The sequence below is a fragment of the Toxoplasma gondii genome, chromosome VI (assembly GCF_000006565.2).
Source record: "Toxoplasma gondii ME49 chromosome VI, whole genome shotgun sequence".
Lineage (NCBI taxonomy): Eukaryota > Apicomplexa > Conoidasida > Eucoccidiorida > Sarcocystidae > Toxoplasma > Toxoplasma gondii.
The window spans coordinates 2032216-2050152 of NC_031473.1; the positions used below are offsets into that span (position 1 = coordinate 2032216).

General features: G+C 53.6%; 1 protein-coding gene across 1 annotated transcript; it reads right to left on the bottom strand.

The window, feature by feature from the left end:
- Positions 1 to 51: 51 nt before the first annotated feature.
- Positions 52 to 17900, bottom strand: TGME49_242435 (hypothetical protein). Its single transcript, XM_018780645.1, has 9 exons — positions 15172 to 17900; positions 14522 to 14866; positions 10526 to 13369; positions 8397 to 9899; positions 6587 to 6948; positions 3762 to 5961; positions 2971 to 3039; positions 1970 to 2081; positions 52 to 1084 (listed from the first exon to the last, which is right to left on the bottom strand). The coding sequence occupies exons 1-9, from the start codon at positions 16813 to 16815 to the stop codon at positions 807 to 809; spliced, it is 9357 nt and encodes a 3118-aa protein (XP_018637482.1). The 5' UTR covers positions 16816 to 17900; the 3' UTR covers positions 52 to 806.
- Between the last annotated feature and the right edge of the window lie 37 nt (positions 17901 to 17937).

Here is a 17937-nt window from a genome sequence, read left to right on the forward strand (position 1 = left end):
GAAGCCATTTGAATAGTTGCAGATCTCAGGAAACAGCACTGTTCTCTCACCCTCCGCGCGCCAACTCGTGGCTTTACGGTAAATCAAGTGCCTGGGAAACTCTATTCTCCTTCAAATACAGCGACACAGACACAGAAAGCGCGGGAAAGACTCCGTTGTGGTTTTCTCCCACGGAGAGCCGCGACAAACTGACGAAGCCTTGTACACTTTGCAGAATACAAAAAACCCGAAGCATAGATGAAGGGGGAATCTCAGCTGAGAATCTTCTCCTTTCACTTTAGGCGCTGTCTCGTTTTCCGTCGTGAATCTCGTGGTGTCACACTCCGTTTGTCAACAAACAGCGTTGTTTCCTCAGCATATACGCGGCAGCTTTCTATTATACGGAAAAACAAATGTCAAAGGAATTCTTACCAAACGCAGTCCACCGATGAATCTCGTGGCGTCACTCCCGGGATCCGTCGTCGACATGGTCACATGCATCCCGCTACGGGTATGCTCGCATTTTCCGGGTTAAATGACTTACGGTCTCAGCCGCAACCAATTGAACGCTTCTGCCTTCGCTTGTGCAGGGAACACGCTCAAGATGAAACCTTTCGTAAAGAAGCAAGCCTAAACCGTAGAGCGCTTCTTTCCTCAAGGGCGAAGTGGCTCAGCAGCGGCGCACCCTCTTGCCATAGAAAACCGCCGGCTTTTGATGGAATTACTTTTGACACCACATAATATGCTGCCAGAAATCATTCACGCCCTCTAACGAGTTTTTGGATTTGTTTTGACGGTGCGGTAACTGAAAAAACGCCTTCGCGGCGTTACAGTGGCATGGCTTTCTGAGCCTCAGTGACTTGAATAAAAGTAGAACTTTTATCTCCAATAACCCCGCGATTTGCGTCTAGCGGAATCGCCTCTACAAGCAAACAAGGCAGTGTCTGCATCGTTGCGTCCAAAAAGCAAGTGTGAGAAAAGTGGCGAAGACCACCTGCGTACGGACCCGGCCCCTGGCTGTCGCCCTCCACATTACAGAAGGCGTCTGCGGACCCAGGGATAGGCTGCGCGACAGGAACATCCTCGACGGCAATCACCTCTTGATCTGAAGAAAAAACTCCAACGTGAAAAGACACACAGAAAATGCGGCACTGATGAAAACAAAGACGCCAATCCCTTCGCTAAAAATACGCATACATGCCTGTGTGCATATAAGCAAGCATGTGTAAACGTGTTTGGCATTTGATGGCGGTATGAAGAAATTTGGAACACACTGCGTGTGTACACGACAAATCCTTCGACTCCAGTTGAACACACAACACGGTTGAACAGGAAATCCAAGTACCTGGCTACAGGTAGTTGTGACCCGTACACCCCTGTCCTTCCTTGTCCGCTTTGCATGGCAGGGAAGGGAGAGCTCTCGCTACAAGAGGCAGCCACGAGCTGTGTGCGATATGAGGATCAGCCAATAACCGGTTCGGTAGGAAACAGAGAACCAAGGTGACTAAAAATTTGCATTCATCTACCGCGGCAGTAACTGTTGCGTTTAAATAACGGTTTCTCTTTCGTTCTATTCGTGCGTAATTTTACCGACCCCAACATACCCTTCACATGCACATGAATATATATATATATATATATATATACGTCTACACTTAGCATCCATCTACAGCTGCGGCAATTGCCACGCTTAAATAGCGGTTGACCTTCGGTCCTCCTGCGTACTACGGCTTGCAATACAATTCAGAAAACAACAGGAGCTAGACTCCTTCTGTTACACATCATAACGCGGTATTTCTAGGCCGCGAGCCAAGCTGCGAAACACAGGAGAGAAAGGGGGTCCAATGCTCTTGCCGCCACAACGCCAAAAATAAAAATAGGTACATAGAGAAAAAGAGTCTGTTCCTAAGAACATCACGATTAAACGGCTGTTGAGACCGAACCCGATCGATGGAATCTCTTCTGAAAAGCTGTTTCAATCTGTTCTCACCCTTGTCCCTTCCATGCAAGGCGCCGTGTAACGCCGCCTGCTGAAAAAAGCCGACACCGATCGCGAGCGAAATGCGAAGCCTCACAAACGCCCAAGCAGCCAGGGTTTGCGCCTGAAATATAAATGAATAACAAACAAGGATGAAAGATAACTTTACGCAGGATAAAGGCCGTGTGTAAGAAGCTCAATGCAATTAAGTGCAACAGACATTCAGCAACCGTCATTAACGTTTGAGGGTAAAAGGGCACATTCAGCGCGGCATCTATGTCTGCAGGGTTAAAGACCATTTAAATGTCTTCCACGCAGAAAACGAGAGCAAAGTCAAACCTCTCCCGGGTAAGCAGACGCGCGTCGCCCGAAACATCCCGATAAAACTCTGCTCAATAAAAAGTTTCTTGGTTTCTCTACAAGGCCTGACTCATCCGACAATTTCCGTGTATGTGTCACAGCGACCCAATACAAAAGTACTTGTTTAGCCAGCTTCAAGGATCGCAGCTTGCGCAGAAAGGCGAGCGAAAAGGCACCAAACAAATATCTTCAACACTCCCCAAAGTAACGCTGAAAGCTGTGCACAGGGACTCGTTGAATTATTTTACCGGAGTAAAGTAGGTTCATATCGAACAGAGAAATCCGAGGAAGGAGTATGTAGAAGTCAAACGAAAAAACAGACATCTATGCAGGACTATGCGCGTGGCAACTGTGTGTGTATATGGGAGTCTTTACTTCCTGCCTCTAGTCGGCATAGTATATGGTTAAGAACTACGAGGATGTTTTGTCGTCTCTCAGCCTCTACGTTTCGTTCTTGCTCTGTGTAAACATTTGTGGCACATGCTGTTTCAGTTCGTCTTTAACGAACCTACGACTTTCACCTCCGACAGTCACGTCGCGAAGAAACCCCAAAAAAGTTTCCTTAGATTTAACGCTACATCAGTTTAATTGATGGAATATCTCCGACAGTTTTACTCCTGAACTGCCTTCACATTACTTGGAGAAACTCTTACCTCAGCATCACGCAACTCGCCTGTGAACATCACAACTGGGAAGACGCACCGGCCGCGGGCTGCCTCTTCCTGCATCCAGGCATTCACAAAAGAGAAAACGTTCGACGAAAAACGTCATTACATCGAAGCAAATGGGAAAGATTGGGCGGCGCGTCGCCTCTCACTGAAAATGTTTCTTTTTATCTCCGGGACTCACACGCGAAAACCAGAGTGAAGGCATCGCCGGTCAAGAACTCCAGTGAAAGCAACATCAGAATGCCTCTCCCCGCATGCATGAAGAGGGGAAACTATCCAAAAACAGCATACGTCAAATCTCAGTCTCATCGGAAGACCGAAAAATACAAATGGCGCCTCCTTTTCTACAGACATAAAGCTGAGTCTGAGAACATCAGCTCGGCCTCTGGTGCATGCATTTCGTGCTTTGATGAAACATGCGTCGATTGCTTACCAGGGAAATGCCACAAACATCGAACTGTATGGAACCGTAAGTAAAACGAGAGCTTGATTCAAAGTCTCAGCGAGGGACACACACAAGGTACCCTGCCTGAGGCCTGTCACTTCACACTACGGGGAGTCCGCGTTTTTTCAGCAGTTCAACTCGTAGTCTCGACTGCCCAGAAAAGCTTATGAGTCTTCCTGTTCAGAGCTGATGACTTCCAGTACGAGGTCCGACGGGTGTTTGACTAATCGCGTCTCAGAGCTGATGCCTGCCAGTGTAAGGGTCTGCATAAAAGCACCTTTGGATCCTCGCTACGAGAACTCCAAGAACAACGAAAAGAGACTTGCTTTACCTCTCCGCTCAGAACTGCTCGGACGGCGACCCAGGGGAGACACTTTGGGTTGAAGACCCGCGGCGGGAGAGGAAACGGAGTGTAAATACACTGCTCGATCAAGGCGGCAGCTTGGCGAAGCAGGTCTCGGGGAAACGCTCTGCGTAAAAGTGGAGACGATCCTTCTCCGTCTGCGTCTTCATTCCAGCAGAAGAACAGCGGACTGCGTGTCTCGTCACCAGGGTCGAAGCGACCTCCTGAGTCCTGTGGCCCCGCTTCCCTCTCTTGCTCTGTGAACGATGCGGTCATTTGGAGATTCTCAGCGACTGGAGCAAAACACTTTCTTCTGTCTGCCGTTCTTGAGGCGCTGAAACTCTTGCTCCCACTTGACGAACAATCCATCGAGACTTCTTGCTCAAGCTCCACTTCCGCCGTGAGGCACGCAGTAGTTTCACTGCTGATCCATCTTCTGCCTTCCTCACATTTGACAAACCCCGCGTCCTCCACCTCCAAATCTCTGGCGCTCTCCACCTGCTCGTTGGCCTCTGTCGACGAAACGCCTTCCTCTGTCACCTCCTTCTTCACCGTCTGCACTGGCGCATACGGGTCCGTCGACGCATGCAACGGCGCACGCGGCTCGGAGAAGTCCCGCTCTTCGCCAGGCTCTCCGTCTGCGCCTTCCACCGCCTCGTCCTCCGACACAGCGCCCTCCAGGAGCCCTGGGGACGCGACTCCGTCGCACGCGTCGCTGTCCTGAGCTCCTCGTCCTGAAGGTGTCGGGTTCGACTTGAGAGAAAGTTCAGAGGAAACTCCGAATTCGGAAGAGAAAGTCCTTAAACGTTGATCATCAAGATGCCCTGCGTTTGCGTCACGCACAAGAGGAGCTGCTGAGATCCGCAGAAGCGGCGAGACCCGATCGAGGAAGAAAAAAGGCCTCACGTAACACGTGCACTCTGGTGACCACGAAGAAGAAGAACAGGGAGAAGACGAAGAAGAAGAAGACGAAGAAGAAGAAAGAGAAGAAGAACCTGTGTTCTCGGTCTCAGCTGTTGGGGTTTGCAGGGAGGTTGGGCACTCGATTTGTGGAAGTGACTGCTGTCCGTCTTCTACGCCTAGGAGAGATGTCTTTGGACCTCGATCTTTCATATCTCTTCCCTCCTCTGTCTGTCGTCTTTCGTCGCCTTCTGACGCGCGAGAGGAGACACGAAGAGAGGACCGAGACGCCGCCGCGCCGGCCATGGCCTCGAGAGAGACGAGGGAGGAGAGAGGTGTCTCCGAATCCGGAGACTCCTGTCCGACTTCTCGTTGCAAGAGGCTCCGCTTCATTGCCGCGAGCCGAGCGAGAGATCGGCGATAACAGCCCCGCCGGGGTCTCTGAGTAAGATGAAAAAGCTCCCGTTCTCTCCCGCGCGTTCGCACTCCCTCAGTGCCCCCCTTTCGGCAGTCGTCCACTGACGCCCAACAACTGGTAGGCCCAGCCTCATCCCACAACGGGGAAGCACTCGCTTGGACCCAGAGAGGAAGAAAATCGAGAATTTCCTCTTCCCCTCTTAGCTCCAAGGGACACGGGAGGCTGTCGCTAAGCTGCGACGCCACCTGCGCTGCACGCAGCGCCGCTTCGAGGACTTCGGGACTCGCGGGGCTTCGTGCCTCCGAAAAGAAACACGCGCCGAGCAAGGGGAACCGCAGGGTTCTCCGTCTATAAGCCGACGCAGGCCCCGCGCCCGAAGCGGCTGCCTTCTGCGAGAAAGAGCCGACATCTGAACCATCAAGGCAAGAAGGTTCACACTCCGACGAGAAAGGTTTGGACTCAGAAGAGAAAGGCTCAGATTTAGAGCGAGCAGAATTAGACTTAGAGCAAGAAGGTCCAAATGTAGAGGACGAAGGATTAGGCTTTGAGGCGACATGTTCGGAGTGAAAACCGATGACTTGAGAGAAGCTCGAGAAGGCTTCGTGTGCCAAAAAACTCAAGGGGCTCTGCCCAGTTTCTGAACAAGAATCGCGACAGGAACGTGCTCTTTCTGTGGGGGATCTGTGGGTGTACAGACACCCCGAGAAGAAGCCTTGAGAAGAGAGGAGCGACAACACGTGCGACTTCAGAAGGCGAATCATGAGGAAAGTTGCCAAGAGGAAAAACGTTCGACAAAGAGAAGTTTGAATGCTTAACAGCCGTCGGGAAGTGGAGCAGAGGCGGAGGGGCTGTGCGCTGAAAAAGCGGAATCTGGGGAAACAAAGACAGAAAAAATGCTTAAATTTATGTCAACAAAATCGAGTAGTCAAGCGTGCGTTTCTCAACACTTCGGCGCGATGAACAATACCCAAGGCAATGCGCCTCAGAGAAGCGTCTCTACATACTTCCTTCTCGCAAAGAAAAAAACCAGCTCCAAAGATTAGAAAAACTTAGAAGCGACAAAGACCCACACATCCTCCGTGAAGAAACAATATGCACCGGCGTTTTTTCATGTCCGTGGATCACAACAAAGAAGCCTCGAGGCAGACTCAAACCTGCGTGGTTCAGAATGTCCAACCGAATACTACTGAGCTGAGTTGAATCATTCAGGGTCAAGTGTGAAACGAGATCGTGGAAAATGTGTTGTCATTAACTCTATTGATCCAACGTGTACACTAGAACCGGAAAGCAAGAAAGCCGCTGAGACGCTCGCTGTCTAACATGCACCCAGGGGGAATCGATGTGGAGGAAAGACATCAGGGCAACAACAAAGATCACAGATGGCCCTCACCCTTGTGTTATGTTAATCCATGGTTTTCAATGGGTTCTGTACCCGCACCGCAGAAGTCCGTTACGAAAGTTCGAGAAGAAACCCAACACAGGAAGCGACGCTTACTGTACTTCGAGGCTCCCGAACTGGTTCCTTAAGTTCTCTAAGAGATCCAAAGTCTCCTTAAAAATCTCTTGTTCGCATTCTGCATGCGCAGGGAGTGGAGCGCGTGCGCAGCCACCTGGATGCAGCGACTCCGCATGCTCTTCGGATGCCTCTGCCGTCATCTCTCTTCCTGGAAACGACTTCGCTCTCGAGGTCGCCCGCGCACTTTGCTCGCTCGCGGCAGTTTTCGGAGTTTCTTCGCTTCTGCATGCGCCAGTCGACGAGGGAGACAACGGAGCCCGTCTTGAAACAGTCTTTCCATGAGCAACGTCTCCACAAAAAGCCAAGAAGGAAAGCAACGCAGTGACGAGAGCAGAACGCCCCTGCACACAAAGTAAGAGTCCACACGGTGTGGAGAGGGTTTGGAGCGGCCCAGAAGTGAAGAGCTCAACTTTGCCCCAAAAAGTCGTTCGTGACTTCCTCTCTTTTAGCTGAATTGACACGCCGCAGAAGAATGTAGCAGACTGAGCTCACCACTCTTAACTGTCTTTTAAAACAGTCCAGCGAGGAGCTGCATGCTTGACATAAAGACCGAAAGAACTGGGGTGCGTCTCGGAGAGTCAGCTTTCCCCACCTACTCCTTGACCTCTATAAAGACACCGTCAGCTTTGAGTAGACTGCATTTCCGAAGAAGTGCGTTTCTCCCTCGACAGGCACAAAGCGCCAAAAACCAAAGATGGAGAAGCTGTGAAGCGAAAGTTTCCCCAACGCGGAAGCTCGAAGTGGACACTCCCCAGAAAGAGCTCAGGAACGATTTCAGAGATGATGGCTACTACAATTGAAGGGGGAGAGCCAACTGAAATCTGAGCACGCCTTTTCCGTGTTGTCCCCAGAAAGAGCTTGGACAAACGAAGATCAGAGGAAGGTGAGACACAAAGCATAGAGTCAACACGGAAGACAAAAAAGAGAAAAATCTCGAGTGCATGGGAGCGGAAACGTTCAAAAGCAAAGTGTAACAGAGTTACCGAATCGCAAAATACCGACCACGAGAACGAGACAAGCGCAGCGTAAAAGCTACGACAAAACAGTAGAGTGATCGGAGCAATTTACGCATAGAAGCATTTATTCGTACATACGTGAATTTGTGAAAGTTATAAACTCCTTTTGGGGAGGCTACGCGTAAGGACCAATAAGCTCTTTCTCGAAATGTTGAAAGTCTCCTCACCGACCACAGCGCGCGCTGAGAGATGCACTGTACTAAAAGATCTAATAATGATCAACTGACTTTTAAAACTTCACGGTTGCTCTGTGCATCAGCTTTCGTGCACACGGTAGAAGCGACGAAATGTCATGAGGCCCTCGGCATCACCACCAAAGACATCGCGCTGCTCCTGTCTAAAATTCCCCAGTGCACTGGATTGAGGAACCAGGGTGCTGTGCTCTTATTCACGAGACACATGGTAAAGACAAATGAATGCAAAAGCGTTTTCAGACACTAACTGAAAGACAGACACCCTATCACTCGAATCGAGTAGAGACGTTGCATCACCTCCGATTCAGAACGTAACTCCTTGGGCATTGCAACCTTCCTGAAAACGTCGTTCTATCATACTAAGCTTGGCGCTACACATTGCGTAGTTAAAGGTCTGGACGCCTAGTTCCGTTTGAGTCTCGACAAACTCCCGAGCTCCATTAGAATAGGCTTTCCTGTGTTGGATCTTTGTGCAGAAGTTTCCTCATCTCACTGTGTTCACGAGACTCCTTTATTCTGCGGATTTTTGTCTTTCGTGCCTCTCTCCTATCTCGCTGAACCTGCCGATTCGAAGCGCACCTTGGTGAAAGCGTAGAGCAGCGGATGAGGTTTTCCACAAGAGCTGCTCCTTCCTTCGCCTAAAAAGTGTTCCTCGCGCCTCCGCAGGGTCTCAAGACTTTCAGGTGCCAAAGTCCAGTGCCTCTCAGCCTCGCGCACGGCCTCCCTGGCTTGCGCGACTGCTTCCGCAAACGCGTCCGAGCGTCCAGCTGCGTTTCTTACTCCGCATTTGGTCTGCTGCCTTTCTTTTGGAGAATCAAAAGACGCTGGTGGCGCGTGCGCGAGTCCTCCTGCGCAAGCGTCCCCACTCACTGTCCCGCCAGGTAACGCGTGCATACTGCATGCGCTGAGTTGCTCTTCGCTTTCATTTCCCCCTTCCCTGAAGCCAGACAAGTTCTCGACAGCCGGCTCTGCAGACACGTGAGGACTCGCTGCAAGCGCAGTCTCCACGTCCGTCTGCCCCAGGAGGACGGGCCGCGATGCGCCTGTAAAACCCTCAGAAAAGATCCTGTTTCCTGCGTTCCTAGCGAGCGCCGCCTCGGCACGGAGAGTCGCAGCCAAAGCCGTCAGCCACGCGAAGGTTTCGGGTGTCACGGCAGCTGCCGCGCATGCACTCAGGCAGCGAGCGGCAACTGCGGGAAACCCGGCAACGCCCGCATACACTGCTGTTTTATAGAGACTTTTACGCGAGAAGAAGCCAGTCGCATCGGCGTGGAACTCGAAGCGAGGCGAAACGGAACCGCCACTTGCATGCGGCGAAGCGGCGCATGCAGAGGGGGTAGAAGTCTGGAGTCGACCAGACGCCGGTGCCCCTGCGTCGGCAGGGACATTCAACAGCCACGGTCTCTCCTGGCCTTCAAAGTGAGCTACGTTTCCTCCGCGTTTTGACGAAGAAGAGGAGCAGATCCCCGAGAGACCGTGCATGTTGCCCGCGTCTTCGAGAAAGGTCGACAGCCCAGCTCTGTACGCGTTCATCCACGCGAAATGCGAGTTCCACGACCGGATAAAAACCTCAGAATCTGGCGCCGCCTGGTCAGGTGTACAGACACCTGGGGTGTTCGTGCGTGGCGGGGAGTTGGAGTTTCCGCGTCTCGCCGACAGAACGTGCAGTGCATGTCTGAGTGGAATTCCAGGACGGGACCCTTGAAGCGCCGGCTGAAAAAGAAATTTCAGACTCCCCGGCTGGATCTCCTCTCGATCGAGGAAGACGGTGACGCTTACGGTCGATCGTGGGGGCTCAGAAGGGGAAGAAAGTGCAGGCGTAGTGGCATTCGCGGACGCAGGGGCAACGCGGCGGGGCTCGCTTGGTGCGAAGGAGTCTTTCTGAAGTCCAGGCGAGTTCCCTTGACTTGCATGTGCACAGAGCAAGCACGCTAACGCTGTGGGGGACGCGGACAGCGTCGAACGTTTTGGTGGCAAGGAGAGAGAGAAACGACATAGGAGCTCCGCCGCAAGTGGAAGCAGGGCAGGCCAGTGCATGCGGAGGGACAACAGGCAGCGGCCCGTCCATGCGCTGACGATGGGCTGTACAAAGGGCACACAGGCACGACAGAGAAGACCGGGGGTCGCGAGCAGCAGTGCATGCGGAGAAAAACGGAGACTGAAAAGTCACTCGAGATGTAGCGCCGCCAGACAATCGTATCAAAATTTCGCCCTATGCAGTGCTCACACTGATATATATATATATTCATATCCACGATTTTTATAGACATATATATATATATATATGCATCTTTTTTCATATCCACGATAAATACACATATTTACGTATATGTATGTCCGTCTTTCTTAATTCATATCCACGATGTAGACGCACATTGGCATATACATATCTGCGTTCGTACCTACGGCATGTACATACTCATATACGCACATATACAAATGTATGTGGTGTCTCCTGATAAGCAGAAGACAAGACTTTGCATACCAACAAATGTATGTACGCATATATATACACATGTACCTTATATCGTAAACGCGGTATATATATGATATTCGGATCTACAATATATACATACATATACGTGTAGGAATGTGGTGCCCTATTAGCAAGAGTCTTTTCACTTGATTCCTTTGTTGCATTTCCTGCAGCCTCACACGAACTGTTTCTTTCCTACGGGAAGCCTTTTCAGTTCGAATGACGTGCGCACCTGGTGGGTGTCTTCGTCGTCTGTGAGCTGCTCAGCGAAGGCCTTGAGAGTCCGAAAAACGAGGATTCGAGTGGATGTCTGCTCTTCTGTCGCGGCTGTCAGGAGCGCCGCGTCCTCCCGATCAGGCACGTCAGTCCTCGCAGAGGCACTGGACGCATTTGTCGACCTCTCCACCGCTTTGTCGCCTCCCAAGAGAGTGTGCTTCTCCACTTCTGTTCCTTGGAGGTCCGCCTTTCCAGTCTTTTTGAGCTTCCCCGTCGCGCCCGACGTCGCGTCGCGGCTCTGTTGTTTGGCTGCCATGAGTCGAAGCGCACTCAGCGGCAGAGGCGCGACCAGCCAGGAGACAACTTGCAGGGCCACCAGGAGAGCGAGGAGACGGATGTTTTTCGGAGACTGTGAGGCCTTTCCTCCGAGGTGAAGAAGAAGCTCCAAAGTTCTCTTTAGATCTCCTCGGCTGGAGACGTGCGCCTCCGCCTCCTCCACTTCTCTCGCCGTCATTCCGCAGAGACCTCCGGGGCCCCGGCGTACATCCGGCCCGTCTCGCTGTCCCGACAGCGGCAAACTTCCCCTTGCTCGGTCGAGAAGCGGTGTCCGCGAACTGCGAGTCCGCAAGCTCCTGTTCGTCGCGACAGCTTTCCTTTCTGTCCTCTCCACGCGGCGAAGAACCACTTCGCCGCCTCCAAAACCTCGGCTTTTCTCCCCGCGTTCTTCTGTTCCGACAGCGCGTCTGGGCGAGCATGCGTCGCAGCGGGCAAACGATCGGAGAGGGAGAGCCTGAGAGATCCATTCGCTCTCGTCTCCGCTTTCTTCGAGCGAGGAGCTGTCGGAAGAAGAACCCGTGAAAGACTGAAAGTTCTCTGTCACAGTTGCCCTTCTTCCATTTGCGTTCGTATTCGTACGATTGTCTGAGCTTGTTTTACGTCCGTTCTCCGGAACCTGTCGCTGTCGAGCAGCCCCTGCGTTCTTCTTCAGTTCATCTATCCAGCTCTGATGTTTCGTCTCTTTTGCCGCAGCCGAGCCCGCGAGTTTGCCGTCTCTGACGGCTTCTGCCGACCTGAAAGAAGGATTCTCGGCAACTCCATTTGAAGTGGTTCTGCGATGTAAAACCGTGCTCTCTGATGCGGAGCGTGGCGGTGATACTCCTGAGCTCGAGAGCTGCGTCTGTCCGCGAGTCTGAATGACGGCGCCCTTCGAGTCGGAGCTGTTCTGCACCGGTTCGTCATCGCTGAGTTCGCCCTCCTCTTTTTCCTCGCCTTCTTCGTCGCTGCTTGTGTCTGCCTTCTTTGCATGCGAACGCCCCCTCTTCGTCGAGTCACCGCGCGTCTCCAGCTTCTTCGGGGACGTCACCGCTGCCGAGGCTGTCTTTGCAGCGGTGGCTTCTTCCGGTTCTACCGTGGGTTTCGTCTCTCCAAACTCGCGAACCCCCGCACTGCCTCCCACTGCATGCGCGTCACAGGCATGAGAGACAACGCACGGAGAAGCCCCTGTGCTGCGTGCCGCAGCCAGTTCGCGTAGATCCTCTAGAAGCCGAGTTCCACTCACATTCGGTCCCGCGCCGACGGCCTTCTGGGCAGCTTGGAGAAGCGAAACACTTGAGCAGAAAGTCTGCACATGGTTTCCGCCTTCCCCTTTCTCGCCGTCGTTCACACTCGCAGCAGAAAGCCAGGAGAGAGGCGCACCTACACTCCGATCTCCGCCGATCTTTGCCGACGGGTCTTCCGAAGGCCCTTTCGAGGTGACGCTCCCGGTCCTTGTTTTTGTTGCTAAAGCTGTTCGTTTGACTTGCTCACTGCATTCATCTCCTTCTTCTCTACCTCGCTTCTTCTCGACCTTCTTTCCAAGATCTGCTTCCTCTCTGGACGCGGCGCCACTCGCCTTCTCTCTTCCACCTTCCGCCAAGGCCCCCGCGACATCGCCGCCGGCCTCTCTCTCTACTCTTCCGCTGTCGGCTGCGCCGCACCCGGGCTCCCCGCTTGTGCACATTACACGGTGGAGTTTCGATCCTGTTCCTGCAGGCCTCGGTTTCTTGGTTTCACCTTCTGTGGTGCTTTCCGCGACCGCGTGGACTGTGTGTCCTTGCGCGTCCGCTGCATGACGCAGCGAGTCTTCCGTTTTCGTCTGAAGAAGCGTCTTAGAGGATTCCCCACCTGCTGCAAGTGACTTAGAGTCTCCACAACATCCCCGCTGTCCGAGGAGGCGACAGCCACACGGTTTTTCCTTTTTAAATAATCGAAACGAACTCCCTGTCATGTCTGCGTTGGGCACACACCAGCCGACGAGCGCACTCAGAAGCGCGAGGAAGACGCAGACAGCCGGGGCGCCCTCAAGAGCTGCGATACGCAGCCAGACCCAGAGGTCTCGGTGCCGGAGTTCGCGACTTCGCTTTCGTTCTTCCTCTGACTCGCGAAGGAAGCTGGAGGCGTCTGGTGGCCCTCGACCGGTCCAGTCGGGACGTTTGTCACTTGGACCCGATCGGCTGTCACGGGTCGCATGCAGCGCAGACGCGAGAGAGCGCGAAGACCTTTTCTGATGCTGAGAGGCATCTGACGCGAGTCTGTTTCTGAATCCCGCGTCATCCAGACCGGCAGCGTCGAGACGGAAGTCCGCGAACAGCTGAGGAGACTCGCGACGACCTGAAAAAAAGCCGAGGGGAGGGCAGGCACGCACCAGGCCTGCATGCACGAGGTCGAGGAGACACCGGAGCGCAGAGGTCGCCAGGAACGTTCTGGAGACAGGGCCTTGCATTGTTGACGGATTCAAGTCGCCACACGTGCTGCCGCGAGAGTCCGGAATCCAAGCGCCTGCGCAGCAGCAGCTCTCCAGAATGCATTTTAAGCCGTGAAGCTGCGAAAACGAACAACGCAAAGAGACGTAGGATGCTTCAGGTGTATATTTTGAAGAGAAAGAGACGGAAATAATGAATCCACTGTGTTAGTCAATTTCGAGCTGCGATGTCTTATCGCCTTCGATGCGCTGTCAAGTTGTTTTTACCGGAACCTGTTTTATTTTCAATGCGCTTCAAAAAACATCGATTACATGCAACCTAGTCTTTTGGTCCAGCTTTTGGGTGTCGGCGAATCTCATCCTTGTCGTTGATGCCGCCTTTGACGGAGAATCCCTGGGATGACCTTCAACTTTATCTAGGCTGGCTGAAGAAGAAACGGGAAAATGACTTGCTATTTAAAACGTGTGCGAACATTGATGAAGACTCAGTCTTTATAAATACACGCGGGCTCGCGAGCGTCAACAAGACTCCGCCTTATCTATTCTGTTCACAAGGAAGAGTTCGAGAAAGTTAACCAACTCCAGTTCCGCTCAGTCTCGCCGCTCTAAATCGTCTACCTAAACTTGCCGGAAAGTGCCTGCACCCCTCTATCTGTCTCTGACCTGATGACTCCGAGAACAGCGTGGCGCCAATCCTTCTGAAACCAGAGTACTCTCGTTTACCGTAGACTTCCCACCACACGCTTAGAAATGACCCTCACAGATAAAAACGTCCAGTGCGACGGTCCTGAATCTGAATCTAGAAATTCTCTTCGTTTGCTATCGATGCAACCGATAAATTCAGGAGCACTCTGTTATATTCGACGACTCTAGAAGCTCACACGGGTACACCCTAATACACTGGAGTATGCAAACACACTGCAGTACCTGAGACGCCGAATACATCCCCAGCTACGAAAACAACCAACTTCCTTGTGGTTTCGGAGGCTGCAGTGCTCAGGATTCTGAGTGCAACTCCGATTACCAGATGCGGACAACGACGCTCCGTACGGTTGCTGGGCAGCACCACTACAGTCGAATCCCTAGGATGCCTAAGGTGCCGGAATTCAATATTCTACGACGCTGACGTCACTCCACATCGCTTGTGTCCCAGAACTCAATGTATCGAACTTCAACATCCTACGATGTAAAGAAAGTAAGCTCTAAACCTGAAAAGGATGGCTGTCACCACTCGTATCAAGAGCGAGAGGAAACGCCTACTCGCGTTCTTACCTGCAGAGGTACGAGAAGGTCACCATGGTTGAGCGTAAGGAAATTTGCAGCCTCCAGGCAAGCGCATGCAGTATCCTTGAGAGCCTGCAGGACGACTGGACTCAACGAACTTGCCAACGTGCCTGGCGCGCTAGGCGCCCCGCGCTCAGCCTTTGAATAGACGCCAACATGCTTTCCGCAAAACTCTGAGTCGAAGGAACCCACCGAAGACCCGTCAGGAGTGCAGACACCCTGCGGGGGTGGCTTCGCCCCGAGACGACCGACTGTCGACAGCGGAGAGAGGACAGCTTCCCGTAGGCGGTCGACGAGGCGCCAGAGAAACCGCAGCGCCCACACAGCAATGTCCTGCATGAAGTCCCAAGCAGTCACAATTCAAAATTCTTTTTCACAAAAGACAGGATTCTTCGTGTCGGACGGTCGTGCCGGTTGCCCGCCGTCGTTAGTCTAAATCGTTGTTTACACTCCCCAGAAGAAGCGTATAAATGGTAATTCTCGCTCACAGACGATGCCTCCCACGCTTAAATGGTTCTGATCTTAGTGGCGCCTGCCCCCCCCCCCTAGCATATCTGAGGAGTCGCTTCTACAGCGTGTCTTTCACTGCTCTAGATCGAATAGATGAATGAATTCAAACGCTGTTTTCCTCCGCGTACAGGCTGCAGCGGCGATGTCCTTGCCAGAAGGGCTGCCAAGCTGCTCGCTCTCTGGAGGCAGGCCGGGAGGTCCGCAGTCCGTTCTCTGAAGCTCCCGAGGCCCGCCAAAAGGATCTTGTCGGCATCTGCAGCAACGACCGCTTGTCTTTGCGCTTCTGTCGACTTCTCGCTGTCTCTCCTTTCTTCTCCCTTGCCATCTGTGTCGTCGCTCTTTGTTCTCTCTGCCTGTTGACTCAGAGCGAGTTCAGCGCCTTCAGGCCGGTGCGCGTGCAGCCAGGCGTCGAGCCCCTCCTCTCGTGTCTTTATCCTCTGAATCCCCCAAACGTAGGCGCACACCCTCTCTAGAATTCGGATTGTTGCGTCTCCACTTAGAAAAGGCAGAAGAGCCCCCAGGGTCTGGAGTGCGGCCGCAGCGGTGTCTGGCGCGCTCGCAGCCACCAGCGAGGGGTCTAGATCTGTGTGTTCCGGGAAAGACGTCAAGTGTGTCTGTCTCGAGGTCGCCACAGGCGCGTCTCGAGAAGGCCCTCTGCCCCCGCCTCTCCGAATCTCCACAGCGCCCTTCGTTGCAGCTTTCTGCCCTCCGACCGCTGTCTCCTCGACCGCCACACTGTCTCCGGTGGATCCGCAGACCGCATGCGCACCCCACAAGCCTGCCAGTGTGTTGAGAATTGTCTCGACGGTGGGCGCGTCTTGGGCGATGAGAGGCGCAGCCCCGTGGGCGACGAGCGCGAGCGTCATGACCCGCGTGCGGCTTTCGATGTGCGGCTGCTGAAGCAGAGCGAGGACGTGCCGTCGGACAGACTCTGCGGCCGCGGCTTGTGAGGGCAGAAGGAGGTAGGGGAAGAAGTGCCGATTGCGCCACAGCTGCAGAAAGGTGGCGGATCTCACGACCGGATGCGAGGTGCACGCAAACATTTCCATCAGGAGCGCGAAGCACTGACCGACAAGCGACCCTCCGATGAGCCCCGTCGCAGAGACGAGGCCCCCCGTCTCCTCCGCCTCTGCTAGCTGCGCCGCGACCGCGTCCGTGCCTGCTCCGCTCGCCGGTGGAGCCTCGGGCGCCGTCGAGGACGCGTCGAGACTCGCAGCGAAGGCAGCTGCGGCTTCTTGCGCCTGCTGTTCTTGGAGTTTTCGGAGCAGAGCGGTGTGTCGGTTCTGAGTGAGGGCAACGCCAGCGATGAGCGGTAGACCCCCCTCTCGGTAGTGGGGTGGAGACGCGGAGAAGAGGAGGTGCCCCAGGTCAGCTGCGCAGCCGCACAGAACCTCTAGGCGCGGGTGTGGCGCATGCAGAGTCTCTTTGATTCGAAGCATAAGAAACTGCTGCGGGGACTTGCCTGCCTCAGCTGCAGCTTCTGCTGCAAAGTCTTCTTGCTCCTGCTGCTGCTGCCGCTGCACTGCGGCAACCACAGCCGAGTTCTTGGCCGCCGGCGGACGTGGAGCAGGCGCCTGGTCCAGCTCCGCACGCAGTTGGGGGCAGGCGAAGTCCGTGGAGTCGGCCGGAGAGAAGGTCGAGACAGAAGAAGCTAACAGCTCAGACGGCGCGGCGACTGACGAGATCGTTGGCGACATAGGGGGAGGGGCGGCAGCGGCAGCGGTGAAGGAGCGCCGCGGAAAGGCCTCCTCTGGAGGCGGCAGGGAGGCCATCGGAATTGCAAGGGAGCGTGCAAACAGCAATGAAGAGATGTCTCTAATTCGCGGTGTCCACGGAGGAGCGCTCGCGTCCGCGTTTCACCAGGCGTGGCTGAGTGTGAGCGAAGAACCCGTTCGCGAGGAAGGGAGAGGAGAGTGGCTGGAAAGCCACCTCAGCAGAGGCATGTTTGTGAAGGAGCACGACCCAGAGTGGCCGAGTAAAAGCGTTGTCGCCTCTGTCGGTGCCGAAACGCAGGCAGAGAGAGAGACGCGCTTTTCGACAGAAGAAAAACAGGGGAAGGAAACGCCTTCCTGTGGTCAGTCCACCTGCGCAAACAACGTCGGGGGTAAACTACGAGTTGCTTCAAACGAAGGGCCATACAAACGCGTTCTTGAGGGTGTCCGGTTCCCGCAGAACCGAGCGCTTTCGAGAAAAAGAGCAGTCGAACGCTGATGTGGTATTCAGAAGTTCGCCTATACTCCGTCCTTACAAAGAAGCCGCCGCCAAGAAAGACAAACGCGCAACTCCCAGGGACAAATGAGAAGAGACGGGAACGTGCATTTGTTTCCCGCCGCGGCCGAATCGGTTCTCGACGACAGAAAAACAATTTCCTCAACGTAGAGAAGCTGGAAACAAATAGGCTCACTGCTTATCGCCTGTATTCCCCAGCACGACGATGCCTTAGCAGCTCCCTCGACAGAGAGGAGACAGCAACATAAATTGTGAAACACCGCGCGACCGAACGAGAACAAGGAACAAACGCAGGTGGAAGCAGAGACTTTAGTCGAGTAGTTTTCTCGTGTTTCGATCCGCTGAAAATGTGTGATGTGGAGAAGTGTCAGGTTTCTCGTGTAAGCGTCGGCTTGGGCGGCTCGTCCGTCTCGTTTTCTCGAAGCCTAAGAAAGAGACGCACCTGGAAACTTCAGAAAGAGGAATTCCTTTTAGTTTCCAAGGGTCACGACACCGTGAAAACAACGAATGCGTGACGGTCCCTCTAAGAAAACATCTCAATGAACACTTTTTTCTGCATCGGTCCTCCACAAAAGAACGGGCAAGAGCCCTTCATCTTCCGTGCTCGTTTCTGTGCATCGAATTCCAAAGAATATGTTTAAACAATCCGACAGTGTTTTGGTGAA

Excerpts from the sequence above, each read along its gene's own strand:
- TGME49_242435 (XM_018780645.1), bottom strand. The coding sequence starts at position 16,815 with ATGGCCTCCCTGCCGCCTCCAGAGGAGGCCTTTCCGCGGCGCTCCTTC. Across the intron at positions 5,962-6,586 it reads TTCGGGAGCCTCGAAGTACA|ATTCCGCTTTTTCAGCGCAC; the intron begins GTAAGCGTCGCT and ends TTGTTTCCCCAG. Across the intron at positions 3,040-3,761 it reads GAGCAGTTCTGAGCGGAGAG|GAAGAGGCAGCCCGCGGCCG; the intron begins GTAAAGCAAGTC and ends GCCTGGATGCAG.